A 24,639-nucleotide genomic window follows, 5' to 3' on the forward strand; every position below is an offset into this window, starting at 1 on the left:
GGGCCGGGAGGGACCGCCCTGAAGTTCTACAGGAGCAAGGAGGTGCCTGGTTTCACCATAGGGCCCGTGGAGGAGAGAGTCCCAGGCACAAATAATGCTAGAGTCCCGTCCTTCACGTCCACTGGGGGCAGAGGCCCCTGGGAGGGCAAGCTGGTGCCCAGGGGCAGATCACAGTCAAGGTGTCCTGGCTGTCAGTGGCTTGCTGTGTGATCCATTGGCCTCACTGTTGTCTCCCCAGCTGGAGGCGTCCCCTTCTTCCTCCAGGGATAGGCAAGGAGGCCTCACACAGGCTGGGGAGTGTGGTCGGTGGATGATGGCCGCTGTGTCATTGCTGTTCTATGTTGAGTCTCAGAGAGAAGGTCAGGAAGAAGGGGCTCAGTGGTTTCACATTAGGCTCCCAGTCGGGGACCCCATTCACAGGTCAGTGTCTGACTGCTGTGCTGCCCCGTTCTGTTTCAGAGTAAGAACAACCGCCCTCTGCGCACAGGCCAGATGTACGCCCAGGACGAGAATGCCACACACACCCAGCTGTACACGAGCCACTTTGACCTGATGAAGATGACTGCCGGCAAGAGGAGCCCCCCCATCAAGCCCCTGTACGCTTCCCAGGTCCCCCGTGCCGGCTGCGCGGAGTCAGTGGGGGCCCGTTCTCACTGTCGGCCTTCCCGCCTTTGCGTTTTCCTTTGTTCAGTAACTTTCTCTCTTCCTGTGTTGCAGGCTTGGCATGAACCCCTTTCAGAAAAACCCCAAGCATGCTTCTGTATTGGCAGAAAGGTATTCCTGTTTTTGTGATACAGTTTTAACTATTTGAAAATGACCTCATTTTAGGGCTTTCTTAAACTCTACAAGTTCAGTGAATTATTGTACAGACAGGGTGTCCAGGCATCGAGGTGGGGCGTGCCCGGCTGGCTGGTGTCCCCATTCACGTGATGAGGTGGTGTCCTATCTGCAGTCTGATGGCCTGATGGGCTGCAGGAGGGAGAGCGGCTTCTCCTCCTTCAGCGTCTCTGCACTGGCAGATGTCTGGTTGGCTCTGCCCTGAAAATATATGCTGTTGGGGGTGGGTATTCTTGCTTTGAAATTTTGCAAAGGACAAAAAAAAATGACTAGGTAGATAGGTAGTGAGACGGTGGGTGAGAGATGGGTCGGGGTGAGAGAGCAGTGACAGAGAACTGTGCAGTCTGAGTTGCTTGGCACCTGGGTGTTGGCTGTAAAATCCCTGCCACTTTGTGTGTGTTTGCCTTCTTAAAATTCGGGGAGGAAAGAACGTGTTCAGATGGAACCTAGGTGCCACTCAGACTCAAGCTTTCCTTGTAACCAAGCAGGTTTTGCAGATACTGCCAGACACGGGCCTGTCCCTGCTAAGAACCCCGGCCCTTCCAGCCACACCAAGGGCCTAGGCCTCTGAGGCTGCTCCTCGAGTAGGCCGGCAGTCCCTGCCTCATGGCTCTGCCGTGTGGGTCGCTCTGTCTGGGATGGTCTCCCCTGGCATGTGGGCCCCTCCCCTAGCCTCACTCTCACATGTCACCTTTTTCTCATGGCAGCTCACACCCCAGCCCCTCTCTGTGTCTCTTCATGGTACAGATTGTCTTTGCATCTTTACTTGAATATGGGGGCAGCTGGATGGGTTGCAGGGCAGCCTCGGGTGGCTGAGTGGACTGACATGGGTGGTCAGAGGATGGGAGACAATGTGCTGGGCGGGTTGGGGACATGTGACTTGGGGGGGGGGCTGGCATCCAGAGGTACCAGACTGGTGCAGCACAGCACCTGGGCCGTCAGCACCTGGGCCGTGCTGGTGAGCTGCCCTGAGAACTGGAGGGAGCGCACAGGGCAGAGCCAGCCTTCCTGTGACTGTCATGGGGGGCAGGGGGCACAGGAACCTTGGAAGCAAGATTGCTGTGAGAGGCTGGAGAGGACTGGCGGGTGCTCACGGTTCTAGGCGGGTGACCAACTGACCTCTCCTGAAGGCTCCTTGGAGGAGGGCTGATGCTTAGGACAGGTGGGGTGAACAGTTTGCTGTGCTGGGTGGAGGGGCAGGCAGTCTGCTCTGAGGGGCACAGTGCTGAATGGCCGTCTTGTCCCTACATGCTTGGGGCCCCAGCCGAGTACCGCTGCAGAGGGGAGTCAGGCCCAGGCCCCCCTTCCAGGAGTTCCTGTTGGAAGGTCATCCTTTCCCCTTCCCAGGGCCAACCCACCAGGCACCCTGGCCTGTGAGGCTTTGTAGGAGTCGTGTCCCAGCACCTGGCAGGATGGGAAATGGGGGATTCGGGTTCCTAGAATATTTGTCTGCTTTTGAACTTGCAATACATTTCTTTTTTGTTTTTCGTCTTTAGTGGCATCAACTACGACAAACCCCTGCCTCCTATTCAGGTTGCGTCCCTCCGAGCAGAGCGCATTGCCAAGGAGAAAAAGGTGTGCTGCAGTGGGTGGGCAGGGCCCACAGGGTCCGGGGCGGTCTGCTGGGCCAACTCCTTCCCACGACACTGTTACTTCCTGCCCCTGTAGGCGCTGGCCGACCAGCAGAAGGCACAGCAGCCGCCCGTGACACAGCCCCCACCGCCCCCGCCTCAGCCACAGCCCCCGCCGCCCCAGCAGCCGCCTCCGCCTCTGCCCCAGCCCTCAGCAGCGGGCAGCCAGCAGCCCGCGGGGCCGCCTGCCGTCCAGCCCCAGTCTCAGGCACAGCCCCCTGCACAGCCTGCACCACCCCCACCAAAGGCACCCCCTGCGATCACGACGGTGGGCAGTGCCGCAGTGCTGGTGAGAAGGAACAGGGAGGTCGGGTCCAGCACACCCACCAAGGGGTCCTGCAGCTTCCAGCCCAAAGCCCTTCAGAGGCTCAGTCTTCCCCCGCTCAAGGAAGCGGCTATTTCACCTGCATCACCCCACGCAGGCCCGGCTCTGCTCTCCGGGCTAGCTTAGCTCAGTAGGGATGTGGGAGGCGAGGCCACTCTTCTTGGTGAAGGAGGCAGGAAGTTTGGGTTTAGGGATTTGTGAAGTGTAACTGTGAAGAGGTTGACCTCTGCGGACTTGCAGAGCAGTTAGTGCAGACCTCCCATTCCCGACCCTGCCCCACCCTCCCCCGAAGCTTGTGCGCCCGTGAGAGGGAGGCAGTAAAAGGTGTTTAAAAAAGAATGGTAGTCTGCCGGTCTCACGCAGCATGCCCCACCATGTGCTCTCTCTGTGTGTGCGTGGTGACACATAAGAATCCCCTATGGGAAGACACCGCCGCCCAGCGTGGGATGGCTTTGTTACATAAAGTCGTTTCCTCCCCGTGTTCTTTACTGCATTTGCCACAGTGGTGTTTTTATGGGCACTTGGGCAGCTCTGTCCTTCCTTGTTCAGAAAACTAAGCACCTGTTTGGTGTGAGAGCTGTTGTCTGCCCAGTGGCAGGTGGTCAGGAAGACTTTGTGCAGGGCTGGCCCCTAACCTATAGCCAAGTGACACTAGTCAGAGAAGAATGGAAAATAGCTAGCACAGAGGCCCTGAGTTTGACAAGTATGGGGTTAAAAGGATCAGTGTGGCTGGAGCTTGGTGACTGAGGCACAGACCCAGAAGTGTGGGAGGAGGTGGGAGAATGGGTAGGTGTGTGGGGAGCACGTGGGGAGAGAGGGGGGCTAAAGTTGGCCACGTGGTCTGAGTAACCGCAGTTAAGACTTTGAATTTTATCCTGATGAAATGGAAGGCTTTGGAGCATCTGCACAGGGGAGAACTTGACCTAAAATTCAAGTGGTTTCCTTCCTTCAGCAGGCAGGAGCCATCAAAACATCTGTCACAGGGACGAGCATGCCCGCGGGTAAGAAGCCTCACGGGTAAGATGCCACAACTGGAGGTGAGTTCTCTCCTGTCCTCCTGCCTCACACCCTCTCTGTCTGCAGGCACCGTGAGTGGAAATGTGATCGTGAACACCATCGCCGGTGTCCCCGCCGCCACCTTCCAGTCCATTAACAAGCGTCTGGCTTCGCCCGTGGCACCTGGAGCCTTAACTGTGAGTTGTCCCTGCTCCTGGGTGTTTTGGGTGGTGTGCATGACCTAGGATGCTGCCAAAGTTGTCTGGTTTTTTAAAAAAAGAATTCCATTGGTATAGAAAGTACTGATCTAGTCTGAATTTCATAAAATACCAAGAACATTCAGGTGTGCAGAGGATGGTTTCCATATTGTTCTTTTTGAGGGAGAGGGTGTTGAAATCCCCCACCGTGACTCCAGGAGAAGGAAGGGGGTGAGAGCATGTCTCTGACAAACGGATAGGGTACCCCATGTACCGTAGTGACAGGTTAGCCTGGGAGTGGATGGTGGCCATTGCACAAGTATAGGAGTGGATGGTGCTCGATGGGGCACAAGGCGGGGTGGTGGGTTTCTGGGATATCTAAGCCCATGAGTAGGAAGCAAGAAGGGGCCAGACCTGGGCAGAGGGAATGACGCAAAGCGGCAAAACCCCTGAGCACAAAACCAGAAGACAGGGCAGTCACCAGCAGACACACCTGCTGGGTGGGGTGTTTCACCATAAAAGGAAAAAGTGAATAACTGAAATTGACAAGTTTACATTTATGTCCTGAGTTCCAGTTTAGTCACTGACCTAGAGACAACATGTGCCCCGAGTGAGAAGAAGCAGCTTCAGAGTCAGCCGTGCATTTGGCAAATAGAGTACTATCCTTCTTGGGCCTTTTTTAAAAGTTTACATATTTGTCTGCGCTGAGTCTTCGTTGCTATGCGAGGGCTTTCTCTAGCTGTGGCGGGCGGGGGCTACTCTCCAGTGGTGGTGCACAGGCTTTTCATTGCAGTGGTTTCTCTTGCTGCAGAGCACAGGCTTAGATGACCTGTGGAATCTTCTAGAGCGGGGAATTGAGCCCAAGTCCCCTGCATTGGTAGGTGGATCCTTTACCACCACCACCACCAGGGAAGGCCCCTCTTGAGTTTTGAAAAATGTCTGTGCTGTGCAGGTGTTGTTGGTAGTGATCTGGATGCGTGGTGTTGGCAAAAGGATGGACACACAGATCCATGGAGTAGGATAGAGAGTCCAGAAATAGACCCACATGTACATAGTTGATTACTTTTCACTAAAAGTGCTGGAAGAGTTCATTCAGTGGAGAAAGGACAGTCTTTTCAACAAGTGGTGCTGGAGAAATTGCGGAGCCATGTGCGTACAATGGACTTTGACCTGTTTCACTAGTACTGTATATAGAAAGTCACTCAAAGTGGGTCATAGGCCCAAACTATAAAATTTCTAGAAGAAAAATAGAACATCTTTGCTATCTTGGTTTAAGCAAAGATTTCCTAAGATACCAAAAGCTTGTGAATTATGAAAAAATTAATAAATGAAGCATCATCAAATCAAGAATTTCTGCTCTTTGGAAAACATTATTAATAAAATTAAAGGCATAGAAAATGTACCTGAGAAAGAACTGGTATTTAGATTATATAAAGATTCTTCCAGGCTTCCTTTGTAGATCAGTGGTAAGGAATCCTCCTGCCAGTGCAGAAGACACAGGTTTGATCCCTGGTCTGGGAAGATACCACACAATGTGGAGTAGCCAAGCCCTTGCATTGCAATTACTGAGCCTGTGCTCTGGAGCCCAGGAGCTGCAACTACTGAGCCCATGTGCCATAGCTACTGAAGCCTGTGCGTCCTAGAGTATGTTCTCCACAAGAGTAAGCCACCTCAATGTTGAAAATAAAAAAGAGTAAGCCACCTCAATGAGAAGCCCGCTCACTGAAACTAGAGAAAAGCCCACGCGGCAATGAAAACCCAACACCAGCCCAAAATAAATTATATAAAAAAAATATTTTGTCCACTATAAAAAGTTGTTGATTTTCTTACTGTTGATGCAAGATTCTTTTAATGTTGTTGATGCAACAACTTTTAATAGTGGACAAAATAATTTTTTTTTTAATGGACAAGAGATCTGAGAAGTTGCTTCAGCTGGGACGCCACGAGGCCTGGAGTGGATGGGAGCGGGTTCAGGGCTGCAGCTTCCACGCCCAGCTGGGGATGAGCATGGAGAGTAGGGTCCTGGTGTGTTTTGCAGGGATAAACATGGGCATCTAGATGGTTTCTTGGAAACCAAAGGTCTTTCGAGTGAGGACACCTGGATAGGCACAGGGCAAGTGTTAGACGGGGGAGGGGATCTTCCTTATCTGCGTGTTGCCACCTGCTGTAGCCCAGGGCACAGGTTTTGCCCTCACAGGTCTCTCAGCACTTTGTCAGAAGGCTTCGTTTTCTAGGTTTTAGAGTTTTGTGGCGTTTTTTCTTCACCCGATGACTGTAGAGTCTTGAGTATCGCGAAGCAGCCTGACAGTTCTCTTCCCTTTGCCTTTTCCAGACCTCCGGAGGCTCTGCTCCTGCCCAAGTGGTCCACACCCAGCCTCGAGCAGTTGGTTCCCCAGCCACGGCCACATCCGACCTGGTGTCCCTGGCGCCGACTCAGGGTGTTCGAGCGGTCACCTCAGTGACAGCCTCGGCTGTGGTCACCACCAGCCTGACCCCCGTGCAGACCCCGACCCGGTCTTTGGTGACTCAGGTGTCCCAAGGTAAAGGCAGGGTTGGTTTCCTACATGACCTTCCCTGCTCTCACAGCTCCTGAGGGCTCAGGCGTGCGTGCGTGTGTCTGGGGGGCTGCGGTCTCACCAGACAACCTCTTCAGCCACAGGAGTCCAGCTCCCGGGGAAAACCATCACGCCCGCACACTTCCAGCTCCTCCGGCAGCAGCAGCAGCAGCAGCAGCAGCAGCAGCAGCAGCAGCAGCAGCAGGCCTCTCAGGTGCAGGTCCCGCAGATCCAAGGCCAGGCCCAGTCGCCAGCACAGATCAAGGCTGTGGGCAAATTGACACCGGTGAGCATCTTCGAGAAACCCTGACGCCCGCTGTGTGATGACGCCTTGTTGTGTTGTGTCATTCAGAATGTGTTCTGCACAACCTGCCATCATCTTTGTGTGGGAAGTGTGTGTGTGTTGTCTTGAGAAACAACCTTGCCTACAGGGCCGCTTCCATGATCATGTGACCAGCTTGTTCCCAGCTCTCTGAGGCCTTAATCCCTGTTTCCAGATGGATCTTCCCACCTGCTTGCTTGTGCTGTGTGCAGCAGCTCAGGCTCCAGGGAGAACTTGAAGGCCACTGGACCCTTTTCCCAGCCTGAGAAAATGTTGGTGAAAAGCATTCCTCTACAGTTTAAGAGCCAAGGTGGTGAAGACTTGGTTTCTCTAGGAGTAGTTCATTTGCATTATCGTTTCTCAGTGTCAGTCATTTGAGTACTGATGTTCCTGAATTTTGCCACTCTCTGTACCACCTGTGCTGTTATACAACCAAACACATTCATTTTAAAAGGAAATACTGCCACAAATGGAAAAGCATTAATACTCAACATAGAAAGGAGTCAGAAAAACGTATGTAATAGAAACAAGATGGTATTTTAGAATTGCAGCTGGCTGTCGGAGCTGCCACAGTAAGTACCTGCCCTCGGGCCTGCCCCTTGTGGGTGATAGAGGGGCCCAGGGTGCTGGAGGACCCTGAGGACCTGCGAGCACCAGTCAGGACTTCATCCTGGAGGGGCACCCGCGTGCACACCACAGAAACAAAATGTGACCAGGCTCAACTTTCCATCCTCCATCACACCAGCCACAGCTCAAGGGTGCAAGGCCACACGTGGCTGTGACCATCTCATTGGACAGCCCAGCTCCAGAGCATGTCCATTGCTGCGGAATGCTGATGGGCAGCGCTGAATTAGGGTTGTCCAGCCCAAGAGGGGCGAGTTGTCAGAGCGGGTCTGTGCCGCTCCCCACGCTATTGCCTCCCCTGCCCACCTCCCTGCTCCTTCCACTCTATAGTGGCAGGGCCTTTAGTGCCCTGCTCCCCGCTTTCAGCTGCTCAGAGCCCCGCTGACCCACTCATGCACCTGATTCCTTTCCTCTCTTCCCTGCCTTCTCCTAAACCAGTTGCAAAGTCCTTTTCTTTTTCAGCATCTTGAAAGAGATCTGATAGTCATGAATGAATAACTCAGTATCAGTTTTCCTAAAAAATTTTTATTCCCTAGAATATTTTTATCTTGTTATTTCAACTTCTTTTAAAGACATGGGTTTATTTATCAATTAAACTTTCATTTGGAGACAGTTGGAATACAAAATTTAGAGCTACTGCTTATAATACATTTTAAAATTTCAAGAAGGACTACGATTTTAAGACTTTTAGAATATTTTTAATGGTACTGCAGATTTAAATTAACTTGTTTATGAGTGATCAGAACCTAGAAATTTTGTTACAGATTTGCTGATCTGTCAGAATCACTGTTGCTAGTTTTCTTCAGTGATAAACAAACATTTAAAAAATGTTTGGCAAAGGCCTGGAGGATTGTTTGCAGACAGTAGCAACTGTTTTCTTCAATATTTAATGGGTAGTAGAACAGTAACTGAAAACCGAGATTTATACAAAGTGGAATACAGTTAATGTTGATGAAAAGATTACTTTATCTGGGTTTTAGGAACACCTGATCAAAATGCAGAAGCAGAAACTGCAGCTGCCCCAGCAGGCGCCCCCAGCACAGGCCCCAGCGGGGCCCCCGCAGCCAACGGCTCAAGTGCAGGTGCAGCCCCCGCAGCCCACGCAGCAGCAGAGCCCCCAGCTCACCACGGTCACGGCCCCGAGGCCCGGCGCCCTGCTCACGGGCACCACCGTGGCCAACCTCCAGGTGGCCCGGCTCGTAAGTTCCCGTTGATACGCTTGTTTTTCCAGAGCAGCGTCTTCTTAACGTTTTAACTGAACTGTTATTGCTTGCTCAGGCCCTTGCAGGTATGATGGTGGAGTGACAAGTAAAGACATGGTCTTTCCCCTGGAACTTTTAAGTTCTCCTTGGAGAGGGCGAAGCACAGCACATGTATGGGAAACATTTACACAGTCATGCCTTCCAGAACATCAGTGTCACAAAGCTTACGGTGGCCTGAGAGGTTAGGGAGGAGGGGAGCAAGCCAGACCATGGAGGGAGAGCAGGGTTTACATGGGGGATGAGGGGAGCATGAGACCTGGCACGTGGAAGGTATGCCAGTGCTGCTGGGCAGAGGGGAGGTGGGGGAGACTGCAGGAGGCAGAGGGGCGAGCAAGGCCCCAGAGCCAGGCTCAGGGATTGCAGTGCTCTGGGGGCACGGAGAGACATCAGAGATTTCTGAAGGAGGGGATGATGCTGGGGAGAGAGTGGTGTCTGGGGTGGTCAGTCACAATCAGCAGGAATTGAGGGAGTGTCCGGTGGGCCAGACTCTGTCACACCTGGTGACATCTAGCACTAGGAACCCTGCTCTGGGCTGGGTGCTGCCTGAGCCTCTCTGCCTGTCAGCTGATTGGTGCTGAGGTGGGAGTGGGTGCTGTGATGTTAACTCCATTTTGCAGGTGCAGAAACCAAGTCACACACCTTTAGTAACACCCAGATCCTACAACTCATCACCCACAGCACAGCTGTAATTTGGGAGTCCAGGCTCTGCTTCTCATGTGCTTCACTCTAAGTCTGTAAGAGAAGGGACAGAAGTGGATAAAAACTGTGAGAGCAAGCTTGGTGTTGCCTGTGTTCACAAAAAATGCAAATTCAAATGAGCAGAGTAGTAATCACACTTGAAGCCCAAGTTGGGGAGCCCATTCCTTGAATGGGACTTCCTGGCAGGAATCAGCTCCCTCTGGAGAGAGTTCTAGTCAGTTGAGCTAAGAAATGTGCACGTTATCTTACCCAGTGATTCTATTTCTGTTACATTCTAAAGAAATAATAGAACAAGTGCAAAGTGATAAATGTACAAACTTGTATTGAGAATGTTAGGAGAGAGTTAAATCGCCATTGCTAAAGAGTCAACTAAATAGACTGTATAGCATGCACACGGTGAATAGTATGCAGCTTCGAAAAAGGATTGTTACAAAAGGAAGAGACTCAGATTACAAAATACCTAAAGTTCATCTCATTTTATACACTTCCCCAGTGAGCCATATGGATAAGACATATGTTCTTTTTCTGAGTTTTTGTACATGTAAAAACAGGTCTATTTCCATTTTCCTTTTTAAAAATACAACTTAAGGAAAGAAGTGTTTGGAAGCAGTGTGATAATGAAGTCTCAGGAGATGGGGACCGAGGGTGGCCCTTGGGAGGCTGTGGCACTAATTTCAGGGTCAGGGTTGTTGCTGAAGGACTAGGAGATGAGACTAGGAGATGTGGCAGTCTGGGGCTGCTGTGAGGTTCTGAGGTGGAGGGCGAGGCAGAGACGCACGCGCACTGTGGGACAGGACAGGCGCCGTGGCTGAGTGGCGGTGTGCCCAGGCACATGTGGGGCTTTCTGAGCCCCACTCCCCGCGTCGCCTGGTGATGGTCAGGGGTCGTAGGCAGCCCACAGCAAGATGTTTTCCCTTAGCTGACCACCACATTGCACCTTCATAAATTTTTCAGTTTTTCACCACTTGACCTCTGGTGGGAAATGTTTGCAGATGCATGGAATCCTGAATATCTCTGGACTCTCCCATTATTTTCATTGTCTAGACCCGGGTCCCCACTTCACAGCTGCAGGCCCAAGGGCAGATGCAGGCCCCAGCGCCCCAGCCGGCCCAGGTGGCACTGGCGAAGCCCCCGGTGGTGTCAGTGCCGGCAGCTGTGGTCTCCTCGCCGGGCGTCACAACCCTGCCCATGAACGTTGCTGGGATCAGTGTGGCCATCGGGCAGCCGCAGAAAGCCGCAGGTGCCTGTCTCACACCGCCCCTCGCTTCCCCCCCACATCACCCTCTGCTTACAGCCTTGAGTGGGGCTGACAAGCCTTTTCTAGCAGCCATGGCCGTTAGCCCCCTCGGGAGTGTCACTGTGTGTTAGCAGAGGTGTCCCTTGATTTAATTGTTAACATTCTCAACTTCCCAGACCTTTGTCTGAATGTTATTATGAACCCAGAAACATTTAAAGTAGTCATAAAGGATGGCTTTATTTGTCTCAGCACCGTTTCAGACTGTTGTTTTCTGTATAGAAACCACTAAAGCTGAACTCAGTGTGAGTCCTGAGACCTTGTTCGTCCCTGGTGCTCGTGATTAAAGGATCTGCTTGGTGTTCGCAGGACAGACTGTTGTGGCCCAGCCCGTGCACGTCCAGCAGCTGTTGAAGCTCAAGCAGCAAGCCGTCCAGCAGCAGAAGGCCATCCAGCCGCAGGCTGCCCCAGGCCCTGCCACTGTCCAGCAGAAGGTACTGGGGTCCCTAGTCATCCCCTCTTCATTTGAGCTGGGCCCTGCTGCCAAGCGTTGGGTGCACAGAGGTGGAGAGGGTCCTGAACGGGCCCTGCCTGGCTGCCTGGCCTCTTCACACAGGAGACCCTATGGTGGTGGGCTTGGGCAGCACAGAGGATGGTCTTGGGGTTTGTCCTAGGGGGAGAGGGACCCCTATGCACCGAAGGTTTGTGGGGGCAACCATGATGGACTCGGTCTATGGAATTGCATAACTGGGGAGGGGCCAGAAGGATTCTAGGACACAGGTGTAGCTCATGGTGTGTGACCAGGGTACACCTGGATGTACCAGACAGATGGAGCCAGGCCATAGCTGTCGAGCTGTCAAGAGGCCAGGCAAGGACTGTGTCTGCTTGAGAGAGTGTGTGTACGCTGGCGCTCACGCTCAGAGGATGGATGGAGGGAGGGGAGAGATAGTGGGCAAAGGTACTGCGAGAGGAGTGTCGTTGGTGTGGTGATGATACCCTGACTCAGAAGGCTGGGAAGCAGCTCTGAGCTGATTCAGCTCCCAAAAGCAGGGCCTCCTTGGAGGTGGGGGTTTGGGGCTGTACTTGCAGGCCCCGTGTTGATGAGCAGGAGCAGAGTGCGAGGCACTGTGTTTCCCAGGGCTTTTGCCTTGTCTGCTTCCGGTGGCATGAAGCCTGGCCTACAGATGATGTATCATCACGCTGATTTCTGACTGCTGATACTGAACTGCATGCTGTTTCTGTGTTTTCTGAACCAGAGCTGGAACATTCCCTCTGTGTGCTGAGGGCTCTGTGGGCGCTGGCACCCATTCTCAGAAACTGACACGTAGAGAAATGAAGCGACTTATGGGTGGAGAGTGCTGGGCAGGGTCAGCATGGAGGCTTAGCCAACGTCTCAAAGAGAGAAGAAGGGCTTTAGGAAAGTGCTGGTCTGTATGTTCATATGACTTGAAAGAAGACTTTTGAGACCTTAAAAATGTTTATTCATGGAGGTGACTTTGTAACCAAATATATGGTCGTATATTACACATGACTTTCTGAATAGTTTTAAATTCTTCTGGCAGGGAAAGCTAAAAATCAGACTGAAGGCACAAAGATTGTGCATATGGTTTGTTTCTATCTGTCCTAAATATGTTTGCGTATATGCCAAATTCATAAAATTAGATTTGAGAAATTATGCACGTGTGTCTCCTGTCTTGTCAGTTTCACTCACTCACTCACTCACCTGATAAGCTGACATGGCCCCCGGTTCTGAAGAGGATGTGGAGATGAAGCCCAGCCTGGGTTGTGAGGGGACCTCCCAGGAGAGGAGGCAGTGACCCAGGACTGGGTGCCGGGGGTGGGGGCAGTGGGCAGGCAGGGCCGGGAGCTGAGGTGGCCAATGCTGTGGGCACCTGGGGGCAGGCAGGGCCCAGGAGGAGGCCTGGCGGCTCTGAGACGGGGATGCAGCTCTAACCCTGGGCGGTCTCTTTCCTCAGATCACGGCACAGCAGATTGCTGCGCAGGGCCAACCCCAGAAGGTCACCTACGCCACCCAGCCAGCCCTTAAAACCCAGTTTCTCACCACACCCATCTCCCAGGCCCAGAAGCTGGCCGGGACCCAGCAGGTGCAGACCCAGATCCAGGTGAGCAGGGGGAGCCTGTGGGCTGACAGCAGACTGGGCGGACGGGCACTCGGAGGCAGAACAAGGGGACACCACAGATCAGCACCCCGTGAAAAGCTAGTGAGGCCCCACAGTGTGGCCTGGGGGCCGTGCTAAGGTCCCACTGCAGTGGCGGCCTCTGTGCCGGTGAGGCTCCTCCAGGGCTCGTGGTCATCCCGGTGCTTCAGGAGCTCGTGAGCTCTGTCCCTCTGCTGCTCCCAGTGCTGCCCAGCCCAGTGTCACACATCCTGTGGGTCCTGCCTGTAATCGCCACATGTAATGTCTGGGGCAGGGTGTGGGGCTTGGGCACACACACCGCTGAGGTGCTGTGCAGTCCCCTGGCCTCCACCCTTGCCGGCCTGGCCTGCTGTCTGCCTTCCTCTAGCAGCCGTGTGATTCTGTCCTTGGTGAATCTGCTGACTGTCAGGGCCCCTTGCAAGGGACGAGCCTGTTCGGGGCTTCCCAGTGCAATTGTACATCCTGGTGTTCACCTTTGGGTCTGTGTCACACTTTTCCCAGCTTGTAGAGTATCTTCTCACTCACTTTACGAACAGAAGTTCTGAATTTTGAGTCAGCATATTAAGTGTTCACACCACAGTCAAACTGATGGGGTTTTTGTTAGAATTACATTGACCCTGTAGATCAGTTTGGGGGAGAATAGACATCTCTACAGCCTTGACTTCAGATTCACCAACATGAGACACCCTTTACTGTTTAAATCTTCTTTAAGACCCTTCAAGTAAGTTTCTTGATGTTTTTTCCATAAGAATCTTATTGCTTATCCTGGGTTTATTCCTGAGTAATAGCATTTTCTGGTGCTCTGCTGTAGGTTCCCTCTCTTTTATGTGTCTCTAAGGCACTGTGTGTGTTGACTTCTGAATCCTGCAGCCTCAGTCTGTTCTTTTGTCATTTGTGTTGACACTGTCACCTCTAAGTCCTGGTGGCGACGCCTTCCCCTTCCTCCTTCCCGTTCTCCCTGCCTCGTCGTGCTCACGAGGGCTTGCAGGGCAGGCACAGACAGGCAGCTCGGCTGCGTCTCTTTCCTTATGGTCATTCTGCAGGGTTGGGTTTTTAAACTCATCCTTCAGCGCGTAAGAAAATTCCCTTCTCGATCTAGTTGGCTACAAGTTCTTGTTCCTTTAGTTGTTTGGTGTTTTGTCTTTTTTAAAACCCTTTGTCTGCATCTCTGTCCTCGTGGTCGCTCTAGTCTTGAGGCTGTGAGCCCATCTCTGCTGATGAGTCCAGATTCATATCTGTAGCCAGTTGCCACTCTTCGCAGGGTTTTTGTTTGTTTGTTTTTATTATGTGTTTTGACTGCGGCAGGCCTTCGTTTCGGCACTTGGAATCTTGTGTTGTAACGCTTGGGTTTAGTTGCTCTGGGGCATGTGGGATCTTAGTCCCCAACCAGGAATCAAACCTGCATCCCCTGCATTGGGAGGTATATTCTTAACCACTGGACAACCAGAGAAGTCGTGTCTACCCCCCTGCCTCGTGCACAGTTTTCATCCCAGCTGCCTGAGGATGGCTCTCTGGAGGTGTGCACATCCAATACCTGAGACCCTCCTGTGCACCGCAACTCCTCTTCCAGCCCTGGGACAGCAGTTCCATCCTGACCCTCAGCCTTACCTGAGCCAAACCCTCCGCTGCTCTTCACACTCCAGCCCTGGCCCAGGGCTGACCTTGAGGGGAAATGTGCTGAGATGTGGTTTGTGGTGGTGCGGGGTGTGGCTGTGGGCTCCCTTTGTCACCTCCAGGTCAGGTTTATTCTGTCAATTATGAGACAGGTGTATTAAAAGCTCCCATTCAGGGACTTCCCTGGAGCTCGGGTAGTTGGGACTTTATGCTTCCAATGCAGGGGGCATGAGTTCAATCCCTGGTCAAGGAACTAAGATCCCACATGCTACATGGCGTGTCCAAAAATTGGAAGAAAAAAATTTCCCATTCTGATTTTGGATTTATCTGTTTTTCCTTATATTCCTTTCTATTTTCTTTATTATTGTGTATATGCTAAGTCACTTCAGTCATGTCCAACTCTTTGCGACTCCATAGACTGTAGCCCGCCAGGCTCCTCTGTCCATGAAATTTTCCAGTCAAGAATATTAGAATGAATTGGAATTTCCTTTTCCAGGGGATCTTCCTGACCCAGGGATTGAACCCTGGTTTCCTACATTGGCTGGCTGGTTCTTTACCACTAGTGTCACCTGGGAAGCCCTTTATTATTAGTTACACATAAATTAAACTTTTTAATTTTATTACTTTGAAGTACTGTTTTGGTCTGGCAGCCTGCTCTGCCTCAAACTGAGAACTCCACCTGTTTTGTGTTACAGTTTTCTGGTGCATGTTTCCCTCTTTCATTTTCCCTGTTTCACACGTATGTCAGAAATGGTCAGGTGGCTGCTGCCGCGCTGCCTTCGTCCTGCATCTCAGCTTTGGTCCTTTACCTGTGACAGATTTGCTCGCCTTTGTGGCGAGACCCAGAAGGGTGGCCTTTAACTTCCATTTTGCTTGGGTTTTCAGCTTGTTCTGTTTTCTCATTCCTGCCTTACTTGTCTTCTCTTCTTCCATTTATGTATTTATTTTTGTCATTCTGTTTTTTTCTACTCTATGTGTTTGAAAATTGCATGTTTTCTCTCGGTTCTCTGAAGTGGTCATCCTAAAATGTCCATGTGCAGGTGCACCTTTTGAAAGAGCCGTGCAAACCCCCTCTCGGCTCTGCTCTGAGCACTGGTCTGTCACACTGTTGCTGCCAGCCTCTGCGCCCACATGTGCTGTGATCACACAGTTTCCTTCTCTCCTGTTTCATTGTCACTTTTCATGTAAAACTACTTTTCTTCTGCCTGAAGTCCATCCTTTGGAGTTTTCCTATAGTGTTTGAAAATGCGTGTTATTTCACTCTTGTTCCTGAAAGATACTTCTGCTTGGTTTGGAATTCTAGATGAACATTTGTTTTCTCAGCACATTAACAGCTGTCCCTGTTCCTGGTCTTTTGTTGTTGATGAGAAATCAGATGTTTGTCTAGCAGGTCACTGCCTCTGTGTAACTTGTCTTTTCTTCTTTGTTTCCTTTTGAGATCTTTTCTTTGTCTTTGTTCATCTTTGTAATCTCGGCATTGAGCCCAGTGTCTTGCATATAATTGCTGCTTGAGAAATATTGGTGGTCTTGAGACAGGCTGGGACTTGGGGCCTTTTGCTGCAATACTTGCACCTGGACAAACACCTCCTGTAGCAACAAAGTACAAAGAAACTCTGTGTGCCTGCTTAGTCATGTCCGACTCTCTGTGACCCCACGGACTGTAGCCGGCCAGGCTCCTCTGTCTGTGGGATTCCCCAGTCAAGAGTACTGGAGTGGGTTGCCACTTCCTTCTCCAGGGGATCTTCCCGACCCAGGGATCAAACCTACGTCTGTTGTGTCTCCTGCATTGCAGACAGATTCTTTACCACTAGCACCACTTGGAAAGTGCCTTTCTTTGTCTTGGGTGTTTTATGAATGCCATGATGCCCTGGCTTGGTATCTGTCGATCTCCTGGAACAACCTGGGCATTGACCAACCGTTATTTCGGTGGATGCCACCTCCGCTCCATTTCCCACCCTCCATGTACCTTCAGTCTTTGTGTTTTCCTCTCTCTGTCTCTCTGTGCTGTGTTCTGAGGAATGTCCTCTAACCTGTCTCCCACTTCAATGATCTTCCCTTTTGTTAGGTCTAATCTGTTAAAAGTTTGCCCATTGAATTTTAATTTTGGTGATACGTATTTTATTCTTATTCTTTGAAGTTCTGTTTGTTTTTATCTCAAATCTGCTTGGTCTTTGTAGTTTCTTGTTCACATCCATGTTTTCAGGCTGTGCAGAGCTGCATACTAGTTTGTGCGTGTCTGGTAATTCCTTTATTTGAAGTCAAGGTTCATCTGATTTTACTTATTTCTTTTCCACTGTTCTTGCTTCAGGAACTGTGGGGTTTTTGTCTTTATAGAAATTGTCTTGTTGTGAGCCAGTTTCCTTTGAAGCTTGTTTGTGGGAAGGCTTTGAGGTTTGGGTGGAAGGTAGGTTCTTCCTTCTGCTAGGCTTCCGTGGGTGCAGTCAGGACCACATGAGCTTGTGGCTTGAGGGTTTGGTCTCTCAGCTTGTGTCTCCTCTTCCCCGGCCCAGCACTGAGGCCTCAGACAGGTGACTTCCTCACAGATCCTTTGAGTGACAGGCTTGCAGCTGTAGGGGGCAGCATGAGGCCCTCCCGTCAGCTCCTCCTGAGAGCGTGTTTGGATGCATCTCCTGTCTGCCACACCCCGGGGGTGGTGAAAACCCCGTCTGAGGCTTCACCTGCAGCACAGGGTCTTGGGAGCCTTGTCATGGTTGGGGTCTCCCCTCTTTGCTTAGATTTTGGAACTGGGAGCTCTGGACTATCTGTAAGTTTATTGATGCATTTGAGATGTCACCTTAGGGGAGGGGTGGGAGGGAGCTCAAGAGGGAGGGGATATTTATATAGTTACAGCTGATTCGTATCATTGTATGGCAGAAACCAACACAGCATTGTAAAGCAGTCATCCTCCAATAAAAAAATAAAGAGTGGCTAGGGTAAAATAAAAACAAAAAATAGGTGTCGCCTTAGTTTTATCCACGGCATCTCAGCATATCCAGTGTCTGCCCATCTGAGCTGTGGTCCATGTGCTATAGCAGCTGACTGCCCATTTTTCCTGTCAGAGGAAGCACACAGGGTTCAGTCAGGAGTTGCTTTGATCTCAGCAAATTCTATTCAGTTTTTGACTTAAGTTATAGTAAACACCTTCTGATTAATTTTAATTTCTTAGTGAGAATTCATATTTACTTGGAGCTTGTTATTTGCAAGTACATCATATAATTTCACATTTTATCTAGAGTTACCTTGGGCAAGACTTATTTTCATCCCTGTTCTACCAGTTAGAGGCCTGAGCGGGGTTTCCGTGGCCCCTAGCAGCTGCCCACTCAGGAGCCCCTTCTGCTTCTTTGAGCCGATGTCCCTGAAGCCCTGAGTAGACAGGTGGCCTGAATTGTCTTATTGTGTCAGGACAGCACGATATGCAGGTTTACAATAAGTGACCATTAGGTAGAAAATTTTGTTTTGTAAAGAGGAATATCTCAGTTGTGATGAAGAAAAATGATGAAGTAACCACTTTTTGGCACATTTCCAGACTAGGGCTGAACCGTGGTGTTGGTCCAGGGCACTTCACAGTGGAGGCACACCTGGAATGGTACCCAAATGTTCCATCTTCCATTTAATTCTCTCATATAAGCTTCCAGAAATTTTTAGTAAGAGAAAAATGTGACTGACTGAACTATGAGACCAATAGAGCCTCAGATTACAGTTGATTACAGGTTAGGAAGACAATTGTTATTCAGTGCAAAAGTGCAATAACCAGTTTTCTGGGTTCCAGGTAAGCACACTTTGAGACTTGCTATTTTGTGGCGTCTAACCGCTGTTTTTTGTTTTTGTTTTTTGTTTTGCATTAAGAGCTGAGAAGGAGAAAAAGGGTGAGAAATCTCTTTTCATGCACACATTGATTCGGCCTCTGTGTTTGGCTTTTTTCCTTTTGTTCAAGGTTGCAAAACTCCCTCAAGTCGTCCAACAGCAGACACCCGTGGCCAGCATCCAGCAGGTTGCCTCTGCTTCCCAACAGGTAGGATCCGGAGACCAAAGCCACCTGGGAGATACTCACAGAGAGAGATCTTGATTTCATCCTGAGGAAACAGAATTTTAATTCCTAGAGAACTGCTTGTCATTTTCATAGTACAGAAAAAGCAATTAACTTTAGGGAAAACACTTGATATCGTTAATCTGGCAGGAAAAAGCCTGAACAGATATGTTCAGACTCAGTGTCATGTGTACACAGAAGGGGCTCATTTCTGGGCTTCTTCCTTGAGCCAGTAATCTTAGGTGTGTCCTGCCAGCTGAAGCCACCACACATGAGTTTTAGGGAACAAAGAAAAGAGAATCTGCTTGTATTGACCTTATGTCCAGAAGTAGAAATAATACAGGCAGCAACCAGGACTTATTAGGTTGGTGCAAATGTAATTGCAGTTTTTGCATTATTGAAATTTGCTGTTTGATATCGGAATACATTCTTAATAAATGTGGCTGCGTTATACATTATTTTAACGTGCAGTTCTCAGTTTATGTTTTTTGCTAATGACATTACTTCCTGTTTATTTTATATTTATTTTAGACTATGGAAATGTTAGACAAAAAGCAAATCTGAGTGATTTTTTAATTCAAATTCAAAATGGGTCGTAAAGTAGGGAAGAAAACTCACAGTATCAGTGATGCATTTGGCTTAGAAACTACTAACAAACATACAGTGCACTGGTGGTTCAAGAAGTTTTGCAAAGGAGGTGAGAGCCTTGAAGATGAGGAGCGGAGTGTCCAGCCATCGGAAGTTGACAGTGACCAGTTGAGAGCTATCATAGAAGCTGATCCTCTTACAACTACCTGAGAAATTGCTGAAGAACTCAACCTCAACCATTCTACAGTCCCTGGGCATTTGAAACAAACTGGAAAGGTGAAAAAGCTCAATAAGTGATGCCTCATGAGCTGACTGCAAATGAAAAAAAATCGTTGTTTTGAAGTGCTGTCTTCTCTTACTGTACACAACAACAAACCATTTCTTGATCAGGCTGTGACGTGCCACGGAGGTGGATTATTTATACGACTACCAGCGACAACCAGCTCAATGGTTGGACCAAGAAGAAGCTCCAAAGCACTTGCCAAAGCCAAACTTGCACCAAAAATGGTCATGGTCACTGTTTGGTGGTGTGCTGGTGGTCTGATCTTTCTGAATCCTGGCAAAATCATTACATCTGAGAAGTATGCTCAGCAAATCGATGAGATGCACTGAAAACTGCAACACCTGAAGCTGGCATTGGTCAATAGAAAGGGCCCAATTCTTCACAACAACGCCCGACTGCACATCACACAACCAGTGCTTCAAAAGTTGAACAAATTGGGCTGTGAAGTTTTGCCTCATTCACCATATTCATCTGACCTCTTGATAGCTTTTTGCAGGGAAAACACCTTCACCACAAGCAGGATGCAGAAAATGCTTTTCAGGAATTCATTGAATCCAGAAGCACAGATTTTTATGATACAAGAATAAGCAAACTTACTTCCCATTGGCAAAACGTGTTGATTTTAATGGTTCCTATTTTGACTAATAAAAATGTGTTTGAGCCTAGTACAATGATTTAAAATTCACAATTCCAAACTGCAATTACTTTTGCACCAACCTAACACCTTCCTAACAGAGCCTAGCTTTCGGGTTCTTACCATTTTATTTACTGCTGAGAAATGTGGTAGTATAAAAGCAGTGCTTTAAAATAATTTTATTTTGTTCAAAATCACACTGACATGTAGATTTCAAAAAACCAAATGGTATTAGAAGCTGAGCACCAGCACTGTCAGTCCCCAGTGGTCGACTTGTGCACTTCCCCAGAGGCATCCACTTTTAGCCTGAAAGCACCAGTAGTTCAGTGTTCTGACTTTTGTTTGGTTAGAAACTGGAGGTCCTATTTTGATATATTGGGTAGTTTTTACATTTCACAGATGCATTCGTGCTAGCTAAGTTTCTAAACACCCCTCCTTCCCGTACCCAAGAATGTTTAATTTTGTGTGTCACCTGACATGCATTTTCTACACTGTGTGTTTCTGTTTTGGCTCAGGCTTCCCCACAGACTGTGACCCTCACCCAGGCGACAGCTGCTGGGCAGCAGGTCCAGATGATCCCTGCGGTGACAGCGACAGCACAGGTGGTGCAGCAGAAGCTCATGCAGCAGCAAGTGGTGACCACAGCGGCTGCCCAGCTGCAGACCCCGGGCGTCCCCACCCCTGCCCAGGTGCCAGCCGCCTCCGACAGCCCGAACCAGCAGCCCAAGCTCCAGATGAGGGTCCCTGCTGTCAGGTTAAAGACGCCCACCAAACCTCCATGCCCCTAGTTGGGACAGAGGGGCAGCCCCAGGCGGGCTACCTGTGTGTTCCACCGTCCCACCGAGACGGGATAGACTTTATTTACTGAACCCTGGGACTGGGTCCTGTGGGATGTTCAGCACTTGGAGTAGCAATCCTCAGCGAACACCCTTTCTGTGTTACGTAACTGACTGAAAAAGTGACAGTGGCAGTCTTTGCTAGATGTTTTACCTTTAGTTTCTCCTCCTGAGCAATAGTGCTGGGTCTTGAAAGCCAGCTAGAATTTCTCTGTTAGTGTACAGTGTTTTGCACATTGTAAGCAGCCATTTGGAAGGTGCAGTGAGTCATAAAGTAGACCTTATGAAGCTAAAACGTGGTCTGACAGCATCTGCCTCTGTTTGGTTCTTTATTCCTAATTGAAAACACATTATGGTCCTTCGAGAGGAGAGAAACTGTCTAATATCTAAGGTAGGTCATCTCAGAGAAAACTAGTATGGTTTTTTCCCTCCCTCCTAAAATGTGACTTGTTTGGACCCTTAAAGGAGAGACTTAGTACTGATAGACATCGAAGCACATTCATAACGTGTCCCCAGCTGGTGTTGAAGGGAAGTGACCTGAGGTTGAATTTTCATTCCAAAGAGCACTGGTGTGGCTTCCCCTAGAGTGACCAGTTTCCATGTAAACGGAACCTTTGGGACTGCTCCCATCCTAGTACATCCACAGTATTTTCCCAGGTTTTGGATGAACTTGTAATTGGACTTAAGAGTATTGAGGCAGCTCCTGAAGACTTTGTGAGGCTCCCCCAAAGACTTTGTGAGGCTCCTATGTGGGAGTTGTTTAGGGCCCAGAGTGCTGTGCAAGGGTCGTCACATTGCAGAGGGCACTGCTGAGTGCAGGGTGGGGCAAGATGCCCACTGAGGGCAGGCAGCCTGCATCTCCTCTTTGCTCTCATGCCCAGCCCAGCCATGACCTGCGGAGGTGAGGAGTCTCTATGTACAGGTGGTGTGTTTATGCACCTACAGGTATAATCTACAGAAATGGATGTGGTGGCATCTTCATACTAGACTTGTCATGTCTCATCTGTGAGCAGATCGGCTGCTTGGGTTTCTGCCTAAAGCAGGGAGTTGTCCAGGCTCTTTGGGGTGGCAGCCCCATGGTTGAGGGGCAGAGAGGAGGCCCTGTGTTTGCTGCTTTTAGGTTTTTTTTCCCCCACTATGGCAACTGCAGTGGACTTGGTTGGGTGATGATGTCTGCTTACCTGGAAGTGTCCACCCAAGGAAAAGGCACATGTCTGACGACACCCTCTGCTCTGTCTCCGCGCATATTTTACAGTTTTGGTCCAGGAGATCAGGTTGTGTGAAGTCTTTGTGTACTAAGGAACAGTTCTAGCATACCAAGAGATTTTTCATTTTAATCAGTTTCCTCCCCCTTTATATCACTTTTTATGACAAAAAGGAAAGTGTTCTGTCCTGAATTTTTCTTATTTCCCATCAATTTATGTGGACAGTAATATGGCGATTGATACCTTAGTGAAGCCAACTAAGCAGCTCATTTTTGCCTTCTTGGCACGAAATTTGGAAAAAAGTTAAAATCAGGTGTTGAAAGTGGGAGGGATTTAACATATCAATAAATTGAACATACCAAAACAGAATACTGTAATTTGCCTTCTGACTTGTTCATTGTGCTTTGGTACCTGCTGTGATGAGAGAGTACTGTGTGCAGGAGATACTTCATAGCTGGGTGCTGAGGAGAGTTTCTACATTTTTTTAAATCCTCAAATGTGTAGAACTAAAAAGGAATTCTCCTTTTCAGCTTACTTTAATTTGTGCAGCCGATGGTTTTGTTCTTATCTTTCATGGAGTGTTGACGGTCTCTTTGTAGATGGTGGTGAAATGTTGAGTGTTTAGAATATCCTAGGAATAGCTGCCTGAATAGAAGTCCTCTATTAATCTAGAACACTAGAAGAGAAATTTAGAAAAGTTTCTCAAAAGCCTTCTAAGAGAACAGAACTGGAGTCTGAATATTTGCAGTGTGGAACTCCTGCCCTGTCTTACCATGTGAGTTAAAGAAGTTTCCTTCGCAATTCCCTGTCGCGAGATACGGGAGAGAAAATAGTTTTATTGGTATCACTCAATTTAGTAACATCTAGATGTTGCCACTGACCTCATAGTCTTCAATAGTGTCATTTGTAAGTAAAAGTTACAGTGTATTGTTTTCTTGACCTTCTGTTTTAAAGGTTAAACTTTCCATATTTAAGTGTGAGTTTAGGGTGTTGTTTTCCAGGTTTCCTCTGATTGATACTGTTGGCAGAATCCCACATTACCTTGCAGAACAGGGTTTCCCCCCAGTGCAGTGGTAATGATTGAAAGAAATCTGCAGAACATAAAACATAAAGACAGCAGCCAAACACTGTCAAACTGGAATTGGCTACCATGGAAGTCAGTCACCTAGTTTTTCGTTGATTCAGAGACATTTGTTCTAGTGGGGGCCGGGCGGTGGTCAGAGGGTTGGGGGAAGCAGGAGACTGAAGTGAGCCGCCTCAGGCGGAGGCTTTCCCTTTTGCCACCTTCAGGATTTTTTGTTAACTGTTGTGTCCAGATAGCTGTTGTGTTTTAAAATATAAAGAAAGAAGACTGAAATTGTAAATACTTTGTAAACATAATCATTTGTACTTGAATAGTAGGGTTTTAAAGGGCACTGATATCCCACCAAACAAAAGGTATAATAAATTGACCTTTTTATATGCTTGTTTGTTTTGTCTTTCATAGAAAATTACTGTTCAAGTTAAAATAAGATATTAGTTATATTTATTTCATTCATGTGAAAACAAAATACAGAGAAACCAAGTAGTGTTGGAAGCTGAAGTTTTCTTTTCCTGCTTCTCCCCTGCAGGGTAGAAGGAACTAGAAGGAATGGAGTCTTTCAGTGAAATCACCAATGTTTTCCTCAGAGACCATGTGTTCCTAGCCACTGTGTTCCATAGCCACACACGGAGGAAAGACCTGGTGCATTTTATTATTCATAATATTCTTGTTCTCCAGTACTGCCTTGTACACGGTAGCAGTGTTTTCCCAGCTGTGCTGTGGTCCTATTTTATCCTCTTTAGCAAATATTTATTGAAGCATATTGCATGCCAGCTTTATCACTAGTGATGGAAATATTTTTTGAAAAAGCAACACTTGGTTCATTTCTTTAAGAAAATCAAAGCTAATGAGAGAGATGGAAAATTATTGGTTTATTCAGCTGATGTTTATTGAGCATGTGAAGTGAAGTTGCTCAGTCGTGTCTTTGTGACCTCATGGACTGTATAGCCCACCAGGCTCCTCCATCCATGGAATTTTCTAGGCAAGAGTACTGGAGTGGTTTGCCATTTCTTTTTCCAGGGGATCTTCCCAACCCAGTGATCGAACCCAGGTCTCCCGCATTGCAGGTAGAGGCTTTACTGTCTGAACCACCAGAGAATCCCTTTATTGAGCATAAAGTAAATAGTCGCTTGGTCGTGTCTGCCTGTTTGTGACCCCATGGACTGTAGCCTACCAGGCTCCTCTGTCCATGGGATTTTCCAGGCAAGAGTACTGGAGTGGGTTGCCATTTCCTTCTCCATTTATTGAGCATACCATGTGGCAATTTGTTTTCAAGGCCCTGGAGCTAAATCTATGAGCAAAGTAGAAAAGGAGGTTACATTCTCCTACTCCAGACAGGTAATAGAAGAATTCAGAACAGTGTAAGTACCATGCAGAAACAGGGACAAGGTCATGACAAGCAATCTGGATTTCATCCTAAGCAAATGGGGAAGGTTGAAACCTGGAAGACGACTTGATTTTCAATTTTGAAAGCTCACCCTGTCTGCAGTGCAGATGGTGTTTAGTGGCAGCAAGAGTTAAACCAGGGAT

General features: G+C 48.9%; 1 protein-coding gene across 12 annotated transcripts in view; it reads left to right on the forward strand.

Annotated features, from left to right (window-relative positions):
* EP400 (E1A binding protein p400) overlaps window positions 1-23,489 on the forward strand; it is a 107,516-nt gene extending 84,027 nt beyond the window's left edge. For 9 of the 12 annotated variants that reach the window (XM_043902142.1, XM_043902153.1, XM_043902146.1 and 6 more), the window contains 14 exons: window positions 460-596; window positions 718-774; window positions 2,334-2,412; window positions 2,506-2,757; window positions 3,746-3,794; window positions 3,877-3,986; window positions 6,319-6,526; window positions 6,640-6,827; window positions 8,468-8,686; window positions 10,493-10,688; window positions 11,052-11,176; window positions 12,659-12,805; window positions 18,390-18,467; window positions 20,503-23,489. In XM_043902142.1, the coding sequence (XP_043758077.1) occupies window positions 460-596; window positions 718-774; window positions 2,334-2,412; window positions 2,506-2,757; window positions 3,746-3,794; window positions 3,877-3,986; window positions 6,319-6,526; window positions 6,640-6,827; window positions 8,468-8,686; window positions 10,493-10,688; window positions 11,052-11,176; window positions 12,659-12,805; window positions 18,390-18,467; window positions 20,503-20,775 (2,118 nt within the window). In that variant the 3' untranslated portion in view covers window positions 20,776-23,489. The remainder of the gene's footprint in view (window positions 1-459; window positions 597-717; window positions 775-2,333; window positions 2,413-2,505; window positions 2,758-3,745; window positions 3,795-3,876; window positions 3,987-6,318; window positions 6,527-6,639; window positions 6,828-8,467; window positions 8,687-10,492; window positions 10,689-11,051; window positions 11,177-12,658; window positions 12,806-18,389; window positions 18,468-20,502) is intronic. The other 3 variants (XM_043902143.1, XM_043902154.1, XM_043902150.1) reach the window with 1 other exon arrangement.
* The last annotated feature ends 1,150 nt before the right edge of the window (window positions 23,490-24,639 follow it).

The sequence above is a fragment of the Cervus elaphus genome, chromosome 5, assembly GCF_910594005.1.
Source record: "Cervus elaphus chromosome 5, mCerEla1.1, whole genome shotgun sequence".
NCBI lineage: Eukaryota > Metazoa > Chordata > Mammalia > Artiodactyla > Cervidae > Cervus > Cervus elaphus.